Source organism: Felis catus, chromosome C1 (genome assembly GCF_018350175.1).
Source record: "Felis catus isolate Fca126 chromosome C1, F.catus_Fca126_mat1.0, whole genome shotgun sequence".
Classification (NCBI taxonomy): Eukaryota; Metazoa; Chordata; class Mammalia; order Carnivora; family Felidae; genus Felis; species Felis catus.
The window spans coordinates 35,287,197-35,310,799 of NC_058375.1; the positions used below are offsets into that span (position 1 = coordinate 35,287,197).

Here is a 23,603-nt window from a genome sequence, read left to right on the forward strand (position 1 = left end):
GTTACTCATAGTACCACTTCATAACAGCATTGTTTGGATAATGAAAATTGAAAACAAGCTAGATGTCCTGGTTTAATCTAGAAGACTGGCTAAACTATGGTATATTACAGTGATATAGAAAGGTATCTGTGACTTTGGAAAAAGCTCAGTGCAGATCAAGTAGAGCACAATTCCTTTTGCTAAAAGAAAAGGTAGTGTAAGGGAGGAAAAAGTTCTCCTTGCCCCTCTTAGGGTCCCTGGTTGGGTTTGAAAATTAAACTTGGGAATGCAAGCTGGTGCAGCCACTCTGGAAAAGAGTATGGAGTTTCCTCAAAAAACTAAAAATAGAACTGCCCTAGGACCCAGCAATTGTACTACCAGGCATTTATCCACGGGATACGGGTGTGCTGTTTCGAAGGGACACAGGCACCCCCATGTTTATAGCAGCACTATCAACAATAAAGTATGGAAAGAGCCCAAATGTCCATCGACGGATGAATGGATAAAGAAGATGTGGTATATATCTACAACGGAGTATTACTCAGCAATCAAAAAGAATGAAATCTTGCCATTTGCAACTACGTGGATGGAACTGGAGGGTATTATGCTAAGTGAAATTAGAGAAAGATGAAAATCTTATGACTTCACTCATGAGGACTTTAAGAGACAAAACAGACGAACATAAGGGAAGGGAAATGAAAATAATATAAAAACAGGGAGGGGGACAAAACATAAGAGACTCTTAAATATGGAGAACAAACAGAGGGTTACTGGAGGGGTTGTGGGAGAGGGGGATGGGCTAAATGGATAAGGGGCACTAAGGAATCTACTCCTGAAATCAGTGTTGCACTATATGCTAATTTGGATATAAATTTTTAAAAAATTAAAAAGAAAATTAAACTGACATAGATTAACAGGACAAAAGCATACAAATTTATTTAATATGATTTATGTATGTATGTATGTATGTTTGTAATCTCTACACCTAACGTGGGGCTCACACGACCTTGGGATCAAGAGTCACATGGTCCTCCGGCTGAGCCAGACTGGTACTCCAATATTAAGTTTTAGTGTGCTCACTTCATCAGCACATATACCGATATAAGTTTTAGCAATACAAAAGCCTTCATAAGGAAATGAAGACTAGAAGAAATGGTTAAACCAGAATTTTTTTTTTAATGTTTATTTATTTTTGAGACAGAGAGAGACAGAGCATGAACGAGGGAGGGTCAGAGAGAGAGGGAGACACAGAATCTGAAGCAGGCTCCAGGCTCTGAGCTGTCAGCACAGAGCCCAACACAGGGCTCGAACTCACAGAGTGTGAAATCATGACCTGAGCCAAAGTCGGCTGCTTAACCGACTGAGCCACCCAGGCACCCCTAAACCAGAGTATTTTTATGCTGGGTTTGATGAAGAGTGGATAGTGATGGAGGATATAATGGGTTAAAGGGTATGAGGTAAGTGTAGTAAATGGGGAAATTTAGCAAAACCTGTTTGGATTCTTCGTGGAGTCCCTTTGACTCTGGAGATAAGGATGACTCCTTGCCTCCAGTATAGGAGGGCACCTCTCACTTGAGGGTTTTATAACCTGTTTCAAGGGAGAAGGGAGATGGGGCCAGGGTGAGATGAGGCAGTAAGAGTGACTCTTCTGATTTCTCAAATTGCTTAAAATATTCAATATGCCAAGATACTATATTTTGGGGTAGCATGTCCTGAACCCCATCAGTAGCACAGTGATTAAGAGTATGTCTCTTCTGGATCTAGGCTGCCTGGGTTTGAATCCTAGCTCCACCACTTTCTGGCTTTGTGACTTGAGTAGGGTAAACTTTCTATGCCTCAGTTTCCTTGTTTTGAAATGGAGATAAAAACAGAATCTATTGAATAGAGTTCTTAGGAAGGTTAATTTTGTAAAGTGCTAACCTTCCTAAGAACTATATTAAACATTTAGACAATATATAAATTAAATATCTAAAAATATTTAGTGTATATATATATATATATATATATATATATATGAATCCGTTCATTTGTTCCATAAGTATTGAGTGTTCATGTGAAAGGCACTGATTTAGGGTCATGGGATCCATCAGAGAATAAGGTAAATTCCCTGCCTCAAGGAACTTACATTCTAGGAGAAACATACAGCAGACAAGTAAAGAAATTAATGTATGATATAATTTCAGGAAGTAGTTTGTACTCTGAAAAAAAAAAAAACAGATTAAAAGGATAAAGAGTGATGTGGTGGGAGTGGGGTTGTTTCATACAGGGTGGTGAGGGTGGACCTCTGGAGTCTCAGGACTGGAGACCTAAAGGACGAGGGGCACAAACCACATGTCCTGGAGAAAGGCATTTGGAGGGGTTTGTGCAGGCTGGAGAATGGAGTGTGTGATCAGATTTACATTAAAACAATTTGTGTGTGTTGTATGGAAGATTAGGACAAAGGGGCGGTAGGGAATGAGGTACAGTCTAAGAATAGTTACAGAGGAGAGTTTTGTATGAATCCATCAAGAGCTCTTCTTGGACCAGGGTAGAGTAAAATATGGTTGCTTGAAGCTTATGCTTTGAATATGGCCATCACTGATCCCAGCTGTAAATTTATGGAGGTCACCAGCCATGACATGGTATGTAGTTAAAGCCAGAGAAGATGCTGGGGTACCTGGGTGGCTCAGTCGGTTGAACATCTGACTTCAGCTCAGGTCATGAACTCAGGTTGAACATCTGATCTGACTTTGGCTTGGGTCATGATCTTGTGGCTCAAGAGTTCCAGTCAGAGCCTGACAGTTCTGAGCCTGGAATCTGCTTGGGATTCTGTCTCCTTCTCTCTCTGCCCCTGCCGCGTTCACACTCTGTCTGAAAAGTAAACGTCAAAAAAAAAAAAAAAAAAAAAAAAAAAAAAAAAAAAAAAAGCCAGAGAAAATACAGACAAATGGGAGAATCTGAGTCTAAAACCCAAGAACTCATGTGGCGGCTAGCCATATATCCTAGCCGTATATCCATTTCTCCATGGCTCTCCCCACCGAGATTATAAATTACTTATCTGGCCATGTTATCTATCCAACCTTTTCAACATTTGGTGTCACTAATAAGCTAAGCTCTTTATAAATGAAGAAGCTAGTTACTACAGTGTTACCCACACCGGTTCTGAAATACCTTCCCAGAAAAACCTAAAAAGCACCTCACACTTATTTTTTTAGGAAGCAGGGACTATACCCACCCAGAAGTAAAAGTCACAACGTATTATGAAAGCTGGATCACTTCTTTTCTTAACCATAAAAATTAGCCTCAAAACGAGGCCTCAAAAAATTTGGGTAAAGACTCATAATTGTTTCTCTCCACGGAAATCTTTAGTAAAAGGCGAAAGATTTATGCGATTTGAAGAGAAACCAGAGCATACTCCCCCAGCCTCTCTGGAATTCCCTAGAGCAAGACAACACTTAGCACACTTATGGTTGTTCAGTGTCTGCACGGTTCATGCTTCCTGCTTGGAATTTCTATAGACCATAGATTTCTAACAGGTAGTATGCCCTAAACAGCGCAGAAATCTTGGTGGGGCTGGAACTCCAGCAGCGTGAAACTGGTTTTTCGTGGTGCACCATGGGTATGCAAATCACAGGCGTCTCCGGGCGGGTGGGAGACACCAGCTGTGGCGGCGGGGTGGCGCTGGGGTGATGCCTCCGTAGTAGCTCTGCAGTCCACACGAGAACCCGTGCCCCGTTTGCCCAGAGAGGTAAGGGCGTTTCCCGCCGGTGCCTGTGCCGAGCTCTTTACCAAGGGGTTGGGATTGTTAGTCCCAGTTATTGAAGTACAGCCTTACCGGCAGGGACACCCTCCACCCCCTGCCCCCAGTGCTGGGACCGAAGCAGAAACGGTTGAGCAGAGTCCTCAGGGGCCCTGGGACCTCGTAGGAGGCACATCACTACCCCTCCCGGAAGAGATGGCATCCAACTAATATTAAAGGATGGTTCCATCAAGGAAGAAAAGTGTCCTTGGCAGAGAGAATGACGTCTGTGAAATTGTGTAAGGTGCACACTGAAAGTAATTCAGCCTGTCTAGAGTGTGGTGTGTCTGAATGAGGGTGTGAGTCCGGCTAGACACTGTCTGGGAGAGAGCTGGATGATGGCAGAGGCTAGAGTGAGTTGCGCCCGGAAAGGGCTTAGATTTCGTCTTGTCCATGATGGGGAGCCATGAGAGGGAATTTAAGTCAGAGGACTGAGTAGTGTGAGGTACCACACAGGGTGGGCTGCCCCGCAAGGCCTGGGACTTGTCTCGGAGACTGGAGGTGATTCATACCCCTGGATTGAGCATTCTTGGGGTGGTCGAACTCCAATCGGCTGGAATCAGTTTGCTGCCACACCAGGACACCTTTCCAGTCAGAGCAGTCAGAGCAAAAACTTTCAGCACAGTTAGTATCTATACACACTACAAGACTAGGGAGCACTTATGAGATACCAGGTCATTTCTTACATAAATAATTTCATTGAAAATCCTGAGGAAAAGAAATAGCACCCTACGAGATAGGCTCTAATCTTCCCATTTCACAGATGAAAACACTGAAGCACAGTGAGTTTAACTAACTTTCCTGGGTCCGTCTGCTGCTAAGCAGCACAGTAGACTGACATCTTTTGCACTAGTCCAGCCTGGTGAGCTCTTCTGCTCCACTCAAAAGCCCCTCCACCCAGGCACTATTGGCTTGAAATCCAGCCTCCATCCCTTGCACCCCCTATTTTAGGTTCAAAGCCAACTACTCAAGGTCTTTTTAGGCATTTATTTTAGTGTTGATTCAACTGCTATAGGTTTGTTCATGTATTTAATTAAATGAATTTATTTTATATTTAGTCAGAACATGATTTTCTGGCCTTTAGCCTGGTGGGTGGGGTATAAGAAGGCAGTGGTTGTTCCTGGTGAGTGAGTGGCTGGAACCCACTGTGCATATTTGTATCACTTGAGACTGAGACCTGGAATAGTTTGAGGAAAGATAATTAAAGACCTCCCTCACCTCATAGGGTGAGGTGCTGTAATCTAGCCCAGAAGTGTGGCCAGAATCTTCTAGCCCTCTGTATAAGAACAGAACAGATAGCTTAACTATAGCACCTCACTGGCCACTAGCACAATCTCAGTTTCAGGACAGTTCCCCCTGTGGATCCCCTGGCTGCCTGGCCAAAGGTGCCTCTGGGGCACCAGGCTGCTGATTTGCAGAGGCCTCTTGCCTTGGAAGATGGTCTAGACATAAACTCCTAAAATGTCTCCCCAGACTTTGCTATTCCCATCTGTTTCAGTTGGCTACTTTCTCTATCTGCTTCCATTTTACCTTCTACCTGTTGCATGGCTCTGCCCCCGCCCATCCCCCCACCCTCCACCATGCTGCTGAAACAGAGAGGTGTGCAGGGCTGGATTATGATGGCTCTGAAAGCCACACAGCAGTGTCACCAAAAACATTTGTATCATTTGGTATACTAAGCACTTACCCCAGGTCCTGTTACCAACTATATGACCACAGTATATTTGTTGAATATGACCTTCACTTGCCAGGTGAATAAATAGACCAACGTTACGTGACAAAAATTTAGAACCTGGGGCCCTTCCGTTTCAGGACTAGAGTAGCCCCAGGAACTTAGACCATGATACCTCTAGTTGCAAACTCCCAAGTTTGTTTGAAAGAAAAGCACCAAAGTCATTTGAGATGAGTTCATATAGAATATATTTCACTCTTTAAAAATAAAACTTTCAGCATAGCTAAAATCTATACAAACTACAAAAATAAACATCTTCATATAAATAATTTACGTGGTAGAAGGAGGGCAGATACGGACGGCCTACTCAGGAGTTACCAAGCAGTGGGGGGCCAGGACTAGCAAAGGGTGCTAGAGGATCCCCCAGGCTTGGCCTGCGAGGGGCCAGTAGCACATGGGAGGGCGGGGAGAAAAGGGATGAACCGCAGCCTGAGGTGCTGGCTTCTACCCCCACGCAGAAAGGCACAAACACAGAACCAGGTGTGCAAGGCTGTTCTCCCAGCCCAGACAGAGGGTGCTGGTTTTGCATGGGTATCAGGGAGGTCTGTGATGGCTGAGGCAGGAAAGGGAACGCAGGCAGACAGCAGCAGCAGCAGGGCTCTCCAGGTGTCTGTCCTGCATTCAATAACCCACCCACTGCTTCCCAGTGACTTCATGTGACCCAAGCAGGGTCTCCATGCTTCAGGTGCTCTGTCACCCAGTGGCTGGGCATGGTCCCCTAGAACTGAGGTTGTTGGAGCCGCTGGCAGCTGGTGTGGCAACAGGGGACCAAGTGGGTTCATCAGAGGCTGGGTGGATGTAGGCACCAGGCAGCGGGGGTGGGTGGAGGGCCACTGTCATGGAGGTAGTCACTCTGGCAAAGCTCTGGGGCAGGGTGGGGGACAACCCCCACCTGAGTCCTCCTTCCCGTGGAGCTGGAGGGCTGAGGACCTCTGGGCTCTCCTTGTATATCTGTACCACCTGGGGGAGACACCACTCCCAGTGAGCCCAGGGGTACCAGGACCTCAGTCCCCTTCAGCAGCTCACTGGTGCATCACTCTGATTGTTGGGAAGTTGTGGCCCTTGTTGGCTTCCAGCAGCAAATAAGAGCTGACAAGGGACAGGATGTCAAGGCCTGGGACAAACTCTGCATGCATGTTGCTCTTGACCCTAAACACTAAGGTGGGTCCCATAAAGAAGCCAGGAAAGTTGAGGGACAGGGGCATGGTGTTTGGGCAAAGGGAGAGGCTGCTACCCTCGGTTGACCTCAGGGGGAGGGTCCTTGTGAATTGAGCCCTGTCTTTTGGCCAATGAGATTTTGTCCTGGCTCTGTCTCTTCCCTTGCCTGTCCCACCCCATCCCCTGGGCTGGAAGCAGGGGGAGGGTATGGTCACCTCTGGTGGGGGGCCCAGGATGGACAGCAGCACAGGCAGCAGCATGAGCCCATGGAGGAGGCCCAGGAGTGTGAGCACCGTCAGCACCACGAAAAAGTACCTGTGTGGAGGTAAGTGGTCAGCCTGGGTCGCCCCTGTGGCCAGTACAGGCAGGCCCTACCTCCTTGCCCCATGCCTCCCCTACCTTATGATGAAGTCAAAGTTCGAACCAGCAAGCATAAGCAGACCCAGCAATGTGGAGACGGACCCATCCGTCACGGGAGCAAATGTGTGCTCTAGGGCACAGGCAGCCCGCAGGTTCCGGCTACCCTGGGTGGTCAGGAAGCCCTGGGGGAGAAAGGAGGCCCTATAGCTGCTCATTGGCCAGCCATGCCCTCAACTTCTCATCTGTCCCTAGGGCTCACAGGTCAGGTAAACTGAGCTCCTGGAAACTATCCAGGAAGTATGCATGGGTCTATTTATTTATTTTTGCATGAGTCTATTTAAGTAACACTGTATACATATGTCTGGTGAGACACAGAGATGTCTAAAATCGTTGGCAAACAGAGCCTGTCACCTGTTTCTGTAAATAAAGTTTAGTTGAAACACTGCCACACCCACTCATTTACATATATCTATGGCTGCTTTAGTGCTACCTCTGCAGAACTTCTACAGAGACACTGTGACCTGCCAAGCCTAAAATATTTCCTGTCTGGCTCTTTACAGAAAGTTTGCTGATCCTGGGTCCAGAAGGATGGACACCAAATGGTCACAGTTACTTGTCTGGATGGGATTTCAGAGGATTTCTAATTCTTTCTTTGTACCTCTCTGCGTGCTGACTTTTCCCTCCTTCAAGGTTCTTATATATTGTTCTTACAATCAGAATAATAACAGGGCTATTATGGTGGAAAAAAGGGAGCTGCCTGTGGGGTCTAACCACAGCTGGTCTGTGGCCCCCACCTCTGCTCCCACTCCTCCTCTGCCAGAGAACACAGAGCTGTGGGAGAGGCTGAGCCCACCTCACTTCTACCATCTTTTTCTTGGAAGAATCCTTCATTTGCCCCACATCGCCATCCAGCTACCACCCCCCATTTCTCTGATCCCTTCACGGTAGAGCCATCCAAAAGAGTTGTTGGTTCCTGTTTTCTCACTTTCCATTCTGTCCCCACTTTGGTCAGGCCTTTGTCCCGTCCTCTCTGCTGAAATGACTGCTTATTTCGTTGTTTACATGTTTATTGTTTATCTCTACCCTCTAAAATATAAGCTCCTTGAAGGTAAAGCCTGTCTGTACTGGTATTATATCCCCAAATCTTGTTGTAAGTTGGTTTGTGTGTGTATGTATGTATGTATATATGTAATCTCTATACCCAGTGTGGGGTTCAAACTCACATCCCTGAGATCAAGAGTCCCATGCTGTATGGACTGAGGCAGCCAGGCGCCCCTGTATCCCCAATTTTTTTTTTTTTTGCGTCCAAACAAGGCTTTGAAACCAATCCTTAAATAGTACCTAGCACATAGTAGGTGCTTGACAAATATTTGCCTGACACTGAATCAGCTGGCCCACCCATCCCCCAGTGCCTGTGCTCACCAGAGCCACATGAACTGTGAACTCGACACCAATGCCTACAGAGGCCACAAGGATCACCACGGGAATGGCACTCAGTTTGATGCCCAGGAAACCCATGATGCCAAAGAGCTCCACAGTCATCATCGCCAGGACCAGTACCTGGGGAAGGCAGGGCTCACTCAGGCTCCTGGGAGAAGGGATGACGGGCTGGGCAGGACAGGGGTGGGGAGCCATGGGTCTCTCTTGCCCCATCCCTGCAAGGACTCACTATGAGACCAGCCGTCCAGGGATTGAGCAGCAGCAGGGCACAGACGAGGAAAGTGCATACCAGCAGGATGCAGATAGCCAGCAAAAAGTAGCGCCGCAGGCCCAGATACTGCTCCCAGAAGAGGAAGGGGGAGCCACTGGGGTAGGCACGCACCCCGGCCCGGCCTGCCTCGGTGCACGCTGCTCGGGCCCCCTCAATGGCCTCCACGAAGTCCGCAGTCTTCTGGAGGCCATGCAGTAGGAAGGGGAACTGGGCAAATTCTAGGGGCTGGGCCGCCGGGACTGTGGAGGGTAGGGAGCAGCAGGGAGAGGAGGGGTGGCCAGTGAGCACAAGGAGGAGAGGGCAGGGCCTTAGGACAGGGCCTGTGTGGGCCCAGGCTGAGGCTCTTGTTGGGCTTCCCCCCAGACTCACTGCGAAGGTTCTCCCCCGTAGTGTCATATTTGTCGTGCAGCCACTCGGGAGGTGGGGGGTAGAAGTTGGCCTGTGAGGCTGCCAGGCCCAGTGGGTCACTGCTTACCCACATGGTCAGCCCCACGTAGAAGAGTTCGGGTGGGATCAGCCCCTCCTTATCTACTAGCTTCCTTGTGGTCAACTGCAGAGGCAGAGAGAGCTGAAGGCCTGGGCCCGTAAGGCCTACAGCCTCTCTGTGCTTCCTGACCCTTCCAGCCCCCTTCCAACCTGGCTGAAATCCAGAGGCTCTTGGGCATCCCCGGTCTGGATGAGCAGCTTGTAGGCCAGGGCCCCATCCTCAGAGCCATTGCGGCATGAGTGGCGGGTAATGCGCCCAGAAGCCCAGTCCTGGTCAAACGCGGCCTGGATTCCTAGGGGAGAACAAGGTAGGGTACAGTCAGCCTGCAGCCCTGGGGGCTTCTGCCCACAACAGCCCCCCCTGCCAGTTTCCTTGCCTCTTACCCTGTAGCCAGTTGCGGTAATAGTGCAGCCAGGTGCGGGGCGCCTGGGTGGCAGGCGGGGGCAGCACGGCCTTGAGAGAACTGAAGCGCTGGTGCAGATCAAAGAGGGCGCGTTGGGAGTGGGCGTAGTCAAAGCCACCCTGTGTCACCAGGGCCACCTCGTACAGGGAGAAGTACCTGAGCTGGGCGCTCAGGAAGGCATGCTCCTTGGTGCCCCGAGGCACCACATCTGTCAGGGCCAGCCCATCCTGCACCAAGGTTGCTCCGTAGAGGCTCAGGCCCAGAAGAGCCCCAAAGAGCACCAGCACCATGGCCTGTGGGAAATGGCAACTAAGCTGGAGGCCCAGGGATGTGCCCCAGCCCTCAGGAGGTGGCATGGGCCGTCTACCCTTCTTGGGGCCCAGAGACACTTAAGTCTCTGCCTGGTGCACCCCAACTTCTCCAGGCCTAGAGTCTTACCTTGCTGTGTGACTGGAGCAGCAAGGGTGCAAAATGATAGCGGGCGAAATGAGCAAGATTCCAGCGGGCACAGGGCAGGGAATTGCAGGTTGCCTTTTGCCTTGTCCCCTCCTCTTGGCCTAGAAGGTCCCGTGTGGACCCTCCTGGGCTGAAGAGCTCAGAGCCCAGTGGGTCAGAAGGTGGGGGCACCAAGTGGGCCCGGGGAGGCAGGATGGTGACGACATGCTGGCTGCTGGCTTCACAGTGGGCAAAGGCTTGAACTGTGGCAGTCAGGTGGGCAATGCCCACTGGTACTGTCCTATCCCCTAGTTCCTGGGGCAGAATCTGAATCACGCGGGCAGAGCAGGGGCTGGAAGAGGCAGAGAGTGGGGGTGGCAGGTCTGTGGAAATGCTGGTGAGGGGACAGGAAGTGATGGGGCCCGAGGAGATGAGGCCTGGTGGGGTGGGGATGCAGGGACGGTACCTGGAGAAACAGCAGAGTACGTCGAGGCGCTGGCAGTGGCGCCGATGCAGGTCCAGGCTGAGGACCGCCGGGAAGACAAGCATCACGGCTGCAAAGTTGCAGCCAACCACTATGGCCGCCTGGGGGATGGACAAGAGGGACACAAAGGCTGATGAAGCATGCCCCCTGTTTCATGCTCACCCTGAGCCTGGGCCCTGTTCCTGAGGCCTCACCTGCAAGGAGAAGGCCCGCAGTGCAGGGATGGGAACTAGGGCAGCCATGAAGAAGGCAACCATGTGGTTGATGGATGTGAGTGCGACGCTGGTACCTGTGCGCCGCAGACACTCGCCTGTGCGCTCCTGCCAGGACAGGGGAGGAGCCATGGGTCTTCAAGGTAGAGCGAAGGGGAAGCTTGGGAGCTTGGGATGGCAGAGGAGGGACAATAACCACACGGCAGCTAACAGGTATTGAGTACTGTACACGTGTCATGCACATTGTTCTAAGCACTCAACCTGAGTTATCACCGATCCTCACAACAACCCTCACGACACCAGCACTATTATTACCCCTGTTTACAGATGAGAAAAACTGAGGCACAGACAGGTTAATTACCAGCCCAAGGCCACCTAAGCCAAGAGGCTCTTAACCCTATGCTAAACCGCTTCAGATGAGCCCAGGCTGGAGAACGAGGCCTCACCTGGAGAGGGGTGCCAGGTGGAGCCTCTGTGAAGGCATGTGCCAGCAGGAATATGTCATCCACACCGATGCCCAGTGCCAAGAAGGGCAGCACCTGGAGGGGCACAGGGGTGGGCAGCTGGAGGAACTGAGGAGCCTGGACTGTGGACCCCAAGTGTGCCCTGTAGTCCTGGTGTACCTGGGTAGTGGCAGCGTTGAAGGCGATGCCAAGCAGGGCACAGAGCCCGAGGCCCGAGGCCACTGCCAGGGCTACCAGCAGCACCCCTGCAAGGCCTACAGCACCCTGGGACTGGGCACAGTCCCAGCGCAGCATCGTCACACAGGCATAGGCTAGCTGTGGGGAAGGAGGGCACAGTCTTGGAAAGCAGCTTCCTGGCTGAGCACCGGGCAGAGGGTGGGGTAAGGTGCCGGGAGCAGGACCCACCATGAGCAGATAGCCTCCCACCACACGGGCAGCACTGACTTCAGAGAAAGCGTGCAGGATGTCATCCAGGGTGGTGGAGGAGAAGGCGTGGATCTGCTGGGATGAATTCTGAGGCAGGGCCTCCTGGGCCAGCTGGAGAGACAGGGTGGATCTGAGGGGCAGGAGGAGGGAGCGGCCTCAGGGCGCCGCCCTTGCCCTTCTGCACACTGACCTGCACAAAGCGCCGCTGCCAGGCCCTCAGCACTGTGCCAGCCTGCTCCTCGCTCCAGCCGATGTCGTGTGTCTGGTAGTCGCCTCGGAAGTGCTCATACAGCTGGCGGGGACTCATCAGCAAGAAGGTGCTCTGCAGGGCTTCTGCCCTGGTGAGGGGTAGAGGAGAGTTGGGGGGCAGAGCTGGCCTGAACGCCCAGCAGGAGCTGCACAGGGGGGTTTTGCCAGAGCCGCCTAGAATCAGAGTGTGGATTCCCATGCCTGGGGCCCCCTTACCAGGCCCCATGAAGGCCCTACCTTAGCAGCTGTCCTTGGGCGTCTCTGGCCATGCCCCCCAGCAGCAGTTCCTCCTGCCAGTGCATGAACTTGTGGGAGAAGCCATGGCAGCCACCGTTCAACTCCTGAGCCACATTGGGAGCCTAGAGGGGGACAGGAGGGGGGTTTATTATTCAAGGCTCTGGCTCTGGGTTAACTCGGGGTCCCTGGGCTGGAACCATGCCTGCCATGGGGTTCCATAGCCTGAAGTGTAGATAAGTATTCTCCTGAGTTTCTTGCCTACTCTGAGTCTCTTGCCTAATAGTGAACAGCTATTATCCTGCAGAGAGGAGGCCACAAGAGGGAGAAGAGGCCTGGAAATAGGCTTCTGGGAAGCGCTGGAGTAACTTTGGTGGGTTTTGGAAAAAGGTTCACATTCACAGGGACACAGAGACACTCAGGAAACTAGGTATGATACTTGTGCTTAGCTAATTGGTCCTCAGTTTCTCTGTACAAATCTATTTTGATGAAGTCCAGGTTTTCTGGACTTAGAAAAGGACCAAGGGATTCATATACCACTTGAAGGTCCCTTAGGAGAACTGAATGGAAAGGGTATTCAGGTATCTAGCACAGTGAGGGCAGGGTAACGATGTCCAGAAAATGGGAGACAGAGCACAATCTGCTCTCTCAGAACATATGAGGAGGGAAAAGGGAAGAAAAATAGCCTTTCCCTGGCAAACCCGGCTGGAACCCACCTGCTTGCTGTGATGGTTAGGGGCAGTAGGTGGGCAGTGGAGGTCATCAGGGTGCAGACAGGGCCGCCCCACATAGGCCTGGCCCACCTGTGCCTTGTCTAACAGCTCCCGGAAGCCCTCAAGGGAGGCAAAAGGGCCCAGCTCCTTGAGCAGCTGCTCTGGATCCAGGTTGGTCCACTGGATGTCAGGACGACCACTGAGGGGAGAGCCCATGGTTGGTGAGGATAAAGGATCAATTCCCTCCCTCCAAAATGCTGCTAGGGGACCCCTGCTGTACCCTACCCTCCTCCTAGCTGTTCATTTGTCCCTCCATATGAAGGGTGTGCAATGTTGAGCTTCCCAGAGCTCCCAGGCTACACCAGCTTACCAGGTTGCTGCAGTGAGATGGAGGACAGATAGTACTTAATACATGGACAAGGCCAAGAAAAAGCCCCACTGAGTCCCTTCCCAAGCATCTATCTTTGGTTCTAATACATAACCATATGGGCACCTGCCTGTAACAGGTTTTCTTTTTAGTCTGGCAACAGCTTAGCTGATACCTAGTTAACTCTCCCGTGCAAAGTCTCTTTCTGGGGATCTTTTTTTCTCCTTCATTCAGATCTTTGTTCTGTTTTGTCTAAATAAGGCCAGTTTGCCTTTCCTTCAGAGGAAAGGAGAAGGTGGGTGTGGAGAGAGCCCTGGGGCAGTCTGGCCCTGGCCTGACAGGTAGTTTAGGCCCTTAGTAAGGTTTTGATCATCATCTTTACTCCCACCCTCTCTTCTGCTGGGAAAGTCCCGGCCTAGGAAGCAGGGCCTGGGAGCAGCTGTGGTGGCACTCACGGCAAGTAGGCAGAGCCCCCTTGGAGTTTGGCTCCCTCCCAGAAGCAGTCGAGGGGGGTGAGGATCACGCACGGAAACAGCTTCTCAATCATCTGCCAGGGACATCCCAGGCCACATCAGTCCTGTCCCTGGGCTCCTTTCTCCACAATCTCTGTAGAATGCCCTCTGCAACCCCCTCCCCTCCCCTCCTGACTTTTAGCCTCCCCATCTCCGAGAACCTTCCCCTGCTGCAGAAAAGGTTCCGCCTTGACCCCATCTCAAAGAACAGCTCAGGGTACTCACCCGCTCAATCATTCCATTTTCAATTAGGGGAATTCCTGACTTGTAGCAGATTTTATTCAAATCCCAGGACCTGGAATAGCCAGGACACAAGAGATCAGCAGAAGAGGCAGATTCCCATGCCAGCTCTGCCACAGCATGCCTCACTCCCAGCTGCTCAGGGACTCAGCCAGACTCACTTTCCATAGAGTGATACTTGCACTTTACTGGCTGCAAGGGCTGCCTGGAGGTGGAGGCCCAGTGCCTCAGGCGTGAGGATGTTCTCCCCCTCCTGGTGTGGGGTCTGTATCAGCATCTGGGAGGTGTACGCAGCCTCCTCCCCCAGCTTCTCCTTGGTGTAATGCAACTCCTGGCTCACCCGGCTGCCCACTGCCAGAGACAGAGAGAAAGCTGGGGAAAAGAGCTTTAGTGGACTGGAGCTCTGGGGAATGTGGGACCCTAGCCTGCTGAGGCTTCCCAGGAAAAGTGGGAGAAGTGCTCTGAAAGGAGCCCCTACTTTTCCCCTGATGGCCATTCTCACTCCACAGGCTCCTGGCCCTCTGGCTGGAATCTGGAGCTTTGCAGGGAAGTGAGAGACCTCAGTTGTATGGCTCTATGGAATTCTTGTGTCGTCTAAGATTTAAGCATGAATCAGGTTGGCTAGGTTTGGAGCAAATAACTTCAAAATGAGAGGTCAGTATGAGTTGGGTCGGGGCTGCGGTTTTGGAGGTATCCTGGTAAAGGAGCCCTCACTCAGTCCCTCTCTGCTTTGGTAAGGAAGACAAGGAGGGACAAAAGGGACCAATAGAGAGGTTGCCATTGGGAGGGTCTTCTAAAAGAACAGATCTAGTGCTAGGACTGGTTCTTAGTTCAGGTTGTCCCAGGCAATGCTTTATAGCCATACATCTTTTTGCAAATTGTTCTGCCAAGAGGGTGGGGATGGAAGTGCCTGGTAATAATGGGCCCTGTGGTGGCACAGGTGAGAGGGAGGATCAGATAGTCTTTCAGTGTGACGCTGTCAACATACTGCTTCCACTCATGCAAGAAGTACCTGGAATCAGCTCACGTACCCTGGCAGAGGTGACAGCAACATGGACCAAGGGGAAGAAAACGTTCCCAGATCCCTTTCACCAGTCTCACTGTCCAGGCAACAGGGAGACCCAGCGCCAGGCCTGCCTTAGTCTCCTTGATCTTGGCAACCCTCAAGTCCAGCATTGTACTGGCCACAGAGTCATGGTCTCTAACTGGGGCTTAGCAGGGGAGGGGCGCTGTGAGGGGATATGGCCTGCCTGTGGTTTGGAGGAGGGCAAGGGCAAGTGCCAAATCACTCCTGAGGCTTTATGGACTTGGTCTGGGCTTAGGCCCAGTTCTGCTTCCACCTGTCCAGGACCTCTGCCTGTTGGTCACTGCCATTCCTGGGGCCCACATGTATATCTTCTCTGAGGCTCCAGCCCCATCGGTGATCATCATGGTCCCCCATCTCTTTTTCTGCTTTATTTTAGACAGAGAGAGTGTGTGAGAGTGCCTATGTGCTCACATTGGGGCAGGGTGGGGGCATGCAGAGGGAGAGAAAGAATCCCAAGCAGGCTCCGCTCTGTCAGCACAGATCCCACCACCCTGGGATCATGACCTGAACTGAATTTGAGTTGGATGCTTAACCCACTGAGCGACGCAGGTGCCCCTCCCAATCTCTTTTTCAAGCCCATATAATCTCCTTACTCATGAGAGTCCCAAACCCTTAGTAGCAACCCCCCAACACAGATTTGCCCATCTGCTCACATTTTCCCACTCAAATCACATTCCTGGCCCTCTCTCACGAATGTAGCCTCCCATAGCCATGCTGCCTGCTTCCACATATTTTTCTTCCTTTTCTGACTCTCCTTCCTCCCCAGGTCTGTACTGTACTACAGTGTTTATTTCACCAGGCTTAGGCCAAACCTGCTACAAGGAGGGACAGGAGGGGACAAAAATAAGCTCTTCATAGTAAGTGACTTTGCTGAGGGGAGGGATGCACAGGAGAAGGAAGGAACCCAGAGAGGGCTATCAAGAAAGCAAGAGAGGGGTGCCTGGGTGGCTCAGTCCGTCCAACTTTTGGTTTCGGCTCCAGGTCATGATCTCACAGTTTGTGAGTTCTAGCCCTGTATCGGACTCTGTGCTGACAGCGTGGAGTCTGCTTGGGATTCTCTCTCTCTCCCTCTCTCTCTGCCCCTACCCTTCTCACTTACTCTCTCTCAAAATAAATAAACTTAAAAAAAAAAAAAAAGCAAGAGAAATACTGGCAATGTAAAGCATAACATCAAAGAAAATAAGGAATCCTAAGAAAAAATGAGGAAAAGCAAAAGGTAAACTTCTACTGACAACAATGATGATGATAGACATGAGGACAGATGAACTGGGATGTATTCTGCGGGCAAGAAGAGACAGCAGGTGGAAGGGAGAGCCTGGAAACTGTACAGACCTGGGTTTGAGCCTTGGCTCTGACACTTAGTCTGTGCTTTGGGAAAATTACTTAGCCTCTCTGACCCTCAGTTTCCTCATCTGTCAAGTGGGGACAATACCTACCTTGGTAGAATTAGCATCAATACAGGCAAAGCACTAACTGCCCAACACATAGTAGGTACAGACAAGAATTGTTATTTAATAGCTGCTGGGAGAGAGACTGTGGGACAGAAAAACGAGAAAGAACTTGGAGTAACAAAGATTGAATGGGGAGGAAGTAGGAGAAAAGGAGAAGCAGATGTTAAAATCAAGTCTGTTGAATGCTTTTGTGCCTTTACAAAAGAGAGAATATAACTGGCTAGCCAGCATGGAAAAAGAACCCACCTTATATGTAATCCTGTAAGTGTGAATTAAAACAGCAGTAAATTACTGTCTATCAAACTAGCAAAAATAAAAAAAAAATTGATAGCACTCATTGCTGGCTTACAGGAGTGGACTCTTCCTACCACCAAAGTGTAATTTGGTATGATATTTGGGGGAAAGCAATATTGTAATATGTATCAGACCTTGAGAAATGTTCGTAATCCTTGGTCCAGAAATTCTCCATGCAAGGGCCTATAAGCAAAGACATAGGCTTTCTTGGAGTGAACTGGGAGCCATGGTAGCTTTTGAGCAGAGAAGTGAGATGACCTTTTTCATCACTGAACAATACATTCTGGAGCTGAACTGTGAATGAATAGAAATTGGCCAGGGAAGAAGGTCAGGAAAGGGCATTCTGGGCCAAGTTATGTGTAGGGAACTGTCAAAGACTCAGCATTGCTGAGTGAAAGAGAGACAATGCTAGAGAAGAAATCAAGTTAGGTTGCGAGGGCCTAGAATGTGTGCTAAGGAACTGGATTCTGGAGTCTCCCCAGACTCTAACAGAAAGTGGTAGAAGGACTCTAAGCAGGGGATGGACTTGGCCAGATTTATATACACCACAGGAGGGCAGTGTAGAGGCAGAGTTGAAGGTGAGGCTTGCAGAAGATTGGTCACTTCTCTAACAGACTTTGATTTTGTTGGCCATTCTCTGAAAGGCCCAGTGATTCAGGGCAGCTGGATCCCTCCCCAGCCTCAGGGGGGTGGAATTTGATTAGTTAATCACAGTAATTCCATTGCCTTTGCCAAGTGAAGGGTTTAGGCATATGAAGCTACACAGTTCTTGCCAAAGTGACCAAATGGGAAGTCGGCTGGGGGCTTCTGGTAAAATTTCCCTCACTTCCAAAATTTCCCCCAGACAGGACGGGATGACGTCCCTTTTCTGACACTGCAATAGCCACTTGGGACAAGGAGGTGGTAAGCCTGAGGACAAAAGGCCAACATGCTGAACAAGGCAGAGGAGAAGACAGGAAGAACCTGTGTCCTTACTGATGTCCTTAGGTTTTGAATTAACCATCCTGGAACTTCTCTACTGTGTACTACCAGATTTCTTGTTACAGGGATAATAAATCAATCTTCTTCCTTCCTTCCTCCACCCTCCTTTCCTTTTTTTTTCTCTTTCGCGTGGCTAAAAGCATATCAAATGATACAATCAGGAGTGTACTACCAGAGACTGAGAAAGGCCTCATCTAGAGCAATGGCCACATGGGTGGAAAGGAGGAGTCTGTTATGAGAAAGGTTAACAAAGAAGAATTTGCTGGCTTAGTAACCAGTTAGGTAAGCAAGAAGAACTGAGGCTGACTCCCAAGGTTTCAGCCTTGTGTCTTTGAGTGGATAGTCGTTCCACCAATTGATATGTTGCATCCTGCCTTCTAGATAGAATGGCTACATGTTCCTTCTTTTCAGGGATAGCTCCAATTTCAAACCATCTCTCTCACTGTTCCTGTAAGTATTGGTTGGGCTATGTGTTGTGTTTTTTTTAATTTTAGAGGTCAATCTATCTCTGGGCCTTTTAGCTTTAAAGTTGATCAGGAAGGACAAGTTACTTTCCAAGTCTCTCACCATGGCAAAGTTGTAAGGGACCCTGAACTCTGGTCCAGAACTCTGATAGCCAGTGAGTGTCCTGCTTCTTTCTTTGCTTCCTGTATTAGCAAAACAGGAAAGGAATAGAGAAATACTCTTCAGTCCTCACCTTGATCAGCTCCTCATTGCCTAGGGCATTGCTGGGAGAAGCCTCAACTATAGATGTACAGAGACAAGATCAGGTCAGGATCATTGCTTTGACCTCACCCCCAGCTCTAGCTGATATAGGACACAGCAGGATTCTGAAATAAAGGAAAAAGCCCTAGGAATTGGATACCACCCTCTAATATCACCCTTCCACAAACAGCAGAAAAAATCTGGTGGGATCTAGCTTGTCCTGTGCTGGAGTAATAGGAGAGAAGATAAGGAACAGGAACATGGAGGTTCAAGCAGTGTTTAGATGGGAAAGCTCTGGGAAATGGAGAAAGAGGAAGAGGGGAGAGACAGCTTCTATTGTAGCAGGAAATCCAACAGTCATTTGGGACCACCCAGGCAGCAGTGGTGTGTGGGTGGGGGTATGTGTATGTGCGTGTATGCACATGTGTGTCCTGGGGCTGGGGGCAGGCAGGCAGGCAGGCACAGAGAAACATCTGCTCTGGACCCCAGGGCTGGCCTAGAGTGGATATGTATGTGTGAGCCTGCAGAGGGCTGGGGCAGGGTGGGGATGGGGTGTGGGAGCCCAACAGGCAGGCGGGCAGGCTCCAAGAAACATCTGCTGTGCATCCTAGGGCTTGCCAGTGTTTGAAATAACTCAAGGGTGTGAGACTCTAACCTGGCCCTGCCTTTGGGTGTGGGCCAGGGCTGGGGGAGGTTTGGGGGAGGCCACAAATGCAAATTTCCCAGGAAAGACCAGGTAAGAGTTTGACTCTATTGAAGGGCTAACATATGAAACCAGGCCTCAGGAAAGAAGAGTTATGCCAAAATTATTAATAAGAAACCATCTTTAACGCTTCCATTAGGAAGTGAGGATTTGGTTGCATCTGACTCCACTGTTGCCTCAAAGTGCAGACCCTGTGCCGCTTTTTCCCACTAATTGCAGGGGGCCTAGGTGCATGGGACCTCTCCATGGAGGCTTGCCAGATGATTTACTCAGTTTCCCCAGCCCAGTTCTAATTTTCCAGATTCTCCTGGTTAGGTGTGATCTCTCCTTGCCTTCTCTTATTCAATGTAATCACATTCTGCTCTACATTATATTGCATCCTAACACATATTTTACTTTCCTTGCTACTGAAAGATGGGTCTTAGTTTGGTTGCCTTTACAAACCCTGCCATGCCATAAAAAATACACATAAAAAGTTGGCAATAATTGCTAAATAAACACACACATGCTCACAGATAACTATTCTATATACCTATCCACAGGACTCCATCATCTGCAGATGTCCATTTACAGGTGTGGGAGGGAGCACTGCTCCCAGACGCCCAGGCTTTAGCAGACAGGTACCCCTTCCAGACCCAGAGCCAAGCCCACTAGAACTCAGTAGTCAGCTCCTCACGCTGTTCTTGTCTTAGGCTCACCATATCCAAGCAGCTATGACTAGTGTCCACAACTCACCTTCCACCCAGAGCTGTTCTAGGTCTGTCTCAATGATGGCCACACGGAGACCCAGTGCCAGGGCTCCAAAGGCCAACAGGCCCAGGAAGAGCACTTTGCCACAGTGTCTCTGGATCCCGCAGCCCAGAGAGAAGAGCAGGCCCTGGAAGTAAGCACGAAGCCAGAGTGGAGCCTTTAGGCTCCCAGCTAGGATCTGGGATGGAAAGAGAAGGGTCAGCCAGGCATTACTGCAACAATGCATGAAATCCTTCCTTTTTCTCCTTATGTACACCCTCTGCCCAAGCCCTAGCTTCTTGCTTTCTGGATGCAGGACAGGTAGGACCTACAGAGACACAGGCCCAAACTTGGAAAAGATTTAACTCTATTCCCTGCCACCCACCCAATACACACCCAAGGAAGGCACAGACCCCTTTTCTGAGAGTAGAATACATATACATACATCTGTTTTCAGGTGGACAGAGGTGAAACCCAGACACACTCTCACCGGCCAGATGTTGAGGAGACACAGAAAGGCACACACACCCTTAAGGGGTGGGCAATAACACCCTGCACTTTAGAGACATCACACCTTGCTGAGTGACAGACCTGGGGTCTCCAGACCTGGTCCCAATCTTTCTAACCCGTTTCCACTCCACTCACCTGGGGTGATGCGGCTCGAGCTGGGGGTGTATAGACAGGGGGCAGCTCCTGGAGTGGCGGCGGCCGAGCCATGCTGGCGGGGATGGGGGGCGTGGGCGCCCCCAACTCGCGTTATCTGGGATTCTCCATAGGCTGGCCTGGTACCCCTGTACTGCGGGGCCCGGCGTCGGGACTCAGTGGGGCCGCTTAGACGCGGCGTGGGTGAGGGGTGGGATGCTGGTGAGCAGCGGCGGCTGTGAGGGGGAAGAGCGCAAGGAGATGCGGGTGCCGGAGTCAGTCCCGCGTTCAGGCAGAGCTACCGGCCCGCGACAAGCCGCGCGGCAAGAGGCGGAGAACGCAGTGAGGAGGCGTCCTTAGCCCCAGAAAAAGGGAGAGGGCCGGGACGACGCCCTCCCATTGGCTGAGGGATCCGTAAATTACTCGGAGCCGCGCGGCCGGATCTGCTGCTAGGCAACGGCGCCGCGGGTGGGGGCGGGGCAGGAGACCACCCAGGCAGGGCCACCCCACGCCTTGCTTCCCCAGCCGCCTGCGGGGCCCTGGGGGAGAAGCACGGAGGGAGATCCCGAGGACGCACGGCGCTGGCCAAGTATGAGCTAGGAGACGCCAGTGCTGAGAAAGGGTATCTGCTGACTGACCCGCCAAGACCCAAAGACTCCTTTTCGCTCTTTTCTGCCTCCACACTTGCCCCTTTCAGTCCACTCTCCACTGAAGCCAGAGTTATCTCTCTAAAATGCAAATTTGATGATTGCTCTAGAACACAAAGCCCTTTTGGAGCGCGGAGCCCTGCATGATCTAACTAAAGCCTCTCTCATAGTTCCTTCACACCCACCCGATGTTCTTTCCAGCCCTACAGAGTTACATGTAATTTCCTAAAGGCACCATGCTATTCCAGGCGTTTCTGCCTTTGTACGTGTTGTGGCCCTGTTGTCTTGGCAGACAACCTTCAAAACAACATGAATCGGTCATCTCTCTTTGAAGCCTTCCTTGATTCGCACTTCCACCTGATGTAGTTGCTTCTTTCATTGTGCTCCTTATAACTAGACAATAAGTAGGTGCTAAATTGTTGAGTAAATCACTGCGAGTTGGAGAAACCAGGGTGGAAAGGACTGGAAACGGAATAGTTCCTTTATTAAGCTTTCATCAACTATCCTGAGTACCGTTTCTGCCAGGTTTCTGAATGATTAACCCTGAGTGGCAGAGGAGGGTAAAATCGATATTCTAACATGTAAGGTTTGGAAAAGAGAAAAATAATCTCCAATAAACTCATTACTCTAACACAACCACTACTCTCTCCGGCCAATTTCTTGGTCAGTTCTTCCAGACTTGTTTACCATTACATCATTAACATTACATTGTTACTACATAGTCTTTGTATCAATTATTTGGAGAATGTCCTTAGGACAGATTCCCAGAAGTGAGGGTGTTGGGTCAAAAAGCATGAACATTTTTATGGCTCTTGCTACACATTGCCAAACTGCTTTTTGAAAACGTGTCAATTAACATTATTTCCAGAGCCTCAGTCCTGGGGAAAGGGAAATTTCAGACTGAGGGGATGAACCACCTAACTGGTTTGCCACATCTGTTGGTCCATTCTTCCAGCAAAATGCCAGTGGAGGAATCAATACATGTATGATGCTGTTGGCCAAGTAGTAACTACGCATTAAAAAGCAGCATATGTGCATAGCACTTTCTTCTTCCCTGTTATCCTCTTGTGGATAAAGAAAGTGTATGGAAGATGGTGGAATAGGAGGATCCAAGAAAATGTATCCTCAGGAATTCTCTGGATATAGAAATAGTCTCTAAACTAGCTGTATGGGCCCCTGGATTGCTCTTGGGGCAACAGCTGAGTATGGCTGGGTACTCAAGCAGAAAGGCTCTGTTGTAAGTAGCTCTTGAGACTTCCTTCCTTCTTACCAGACTCCGCAAGACATAAAGTCCATAGAGAAAGATTTGTAATTGCGTGGGCCTTGGGACTCTGCTTCCACCGCAGGCCCACCATTGCTAACAACTGTGGTGAAGTCCAGCATTTCTGTGGATGCTTCCAGGGCAGGGCTTGCCTGCTGGGAAAATTTCTTGCCAAACTCCAAAGACCAATGTGGGAGAAACTGGTCTGCAGTTCTAACCATTCCAACTCAGGGCCTAGTGCCCTCTGGCTGCTCCAAGCTCCAAGATGACCTTTCTTTTCCCCAACAAAGTGATTTCCTGAGTGCAGCTGAGCTCAATCAGAGCAACCTAAAGCCATAGACCCCAGGGAACAGGAAGGGAAGTAGAAACTCGTCTTTTTTACGCTACAAGCAGCCTGCTTCACTGTGGAACAGCCTGGTTCAGTGTCACTTCCACTGGGCCTGGAAATGTGTTTTGGATTAAAACCAGAGAAATACCCCAAAGAATAACAAAAGAGAAAAGCCATTTAATTAAATTCATTATCACCAAGGAGTAAATCTAATTACTGACTGAGACAACATCCTTTAAGGTCTGTTATGTGTCCACCCCTTTGCTAAGTTCTAGGGTTGCAGGGTACCTGCTTTTTAGAAGTTCATAGTCTAAGAGGGAGCACAGAGACCACAGGAGAAAACACTGTGAGCTGGAATACTCAGGGAGGTTTAACTTGGATTGGATGGGAGAGGTGGGAAGATGACCAAATTGAAAAGGAGAAGACATGGTTCAAGGTCTGGATCTATCATTTACTGCGTATGAGATCTTGGGCAAGTCACATAATCTCTGACATTGACATAAGAATTAAATAATATATGTGGCTGATGAGCAGTGTAGGTAGGGTCCATGTAGGAGGAACTAGGTTAGACCTTCTTTCCTTGGCATTCTCCCAGGCTTCTCACTCATGCTTTGGGCTGGCTTTTGTTATCTGGGCTGGGCAGGGTCAGTGACCCTGAGATGTAGAGGAGGGAAGCAGGGATCCCTGGTGTCCCCCCCCCCCTCGCTATCCATTATGTTTAGTGGCCAAACTTGGGAATGTATACCCCTTCCCTGTAGGCAGCTTTAGGCCAATAGCACCTGTCAAGTCTCTAGTGTCAGAGGCTGCAACCTGAGATCAGAGAATGGCCTT

At 50.1% G+C, this 23,603-nt stretch overlaps 1 protein-coding gene and 1 non-coding gene across 16 annotated transcripts; both read right to left on the minus strand.

Annotated features, from left to right (window-relative positions):
* Nucleotides 1-3,257: 3,257 nt before the first annotated feature.
* LOC111562014 lies at nt 3,258-3,371 on the minus strand. Its single transcript, XR_002745075.1, has one exon. It is a non-coding gene; the product is annotated as a U5 spliceosomal RNA (small nuclear RNA).
* Nucleotides 3,372-5,660: 2,289 nt separating this feature from the next.
* On the minus strand, nt 5,661-20,944 carry PTCH2 (patched 2). Of its 15 annotated transcripts, XM_003990026.6 has the most exons (22): nt 20,540-20,934; nt 19,901-20,093; nt 14,106-14,295; nt 13,930-13,999; nt 13,648-13,739; nt 12,829-13,024; nt 12,116-12,237; nt 11,820-11,967; nt 11,609-11,740; nt 11,363-11,518; nt 11,186-11,278; nt 10,722-10,847; nt 10,510-10,628; nt 10,047-10,395; nt 9,589-9,901; nt 9,355-9,497; nt 9,088-9,268; nt 8,677-8,957; nt 8,430-8,567; nt 7,047-7,189; nt 6,863-6,962; nt 5,661-6,449 (listed from the first exon to the last, which is right to left on the minus strand). In XM_003990026.6, the coding sequence occupies exons 1-22, from the start codon at nt 20,609-20,611 to the stop codon at nt 6,183-6,185; spliced, it is 3,624 nt and encodes a 1,207-aa protein (XP_003990075.3). In that variant the 5' UTR covers nt 20,612-20,934; the 3' UTR covers nt 5,661-6,182. The 15 variants fall into 15 exon arrangements, with proteins under 15 accessions (XP_003990075.3, XP_019692452.2, XP_019692451.2 ...); XM_019836893.3 differs by having other exon boundaries at nt 10,047-10,628; nt 19,901-20,042; nt 20,540-20,938; XM_019836892.3 differs by having other exon boundaries at nt 10,047-10,628; nt 14,127-14,295; nt 20,540-20,938.
* Between the last annotated feature and the right edge of the window lie 2,659 nt (nt 20,945-23,603).

Excerpts from the sequence above, each read along its gene's own strand:
- PTCH2 (XM_019836891.3), bottom strand. The coding sequence starts at position 20,611 with ATGGCTCGGCCGCCGCCACTCCAGGAGCTGCCCCCTGTCTATACACCC. Across the intron at positions 13,740-13,929 it reads AAAATGGAATGATTGAGCGG|ATGATTGAGAAGCTGTTTCC; the intron begins GTGAGTACCCTG and ends TGTCCCTGGCAG. Across the intron at positions 6,963-7,046 it reads AACTTTGACTTCATCATAAG|GTACTTTTTCGTGGTGCTGA; the intron begins GTAGGGGAGGCA and ends ACCTCCACACAG.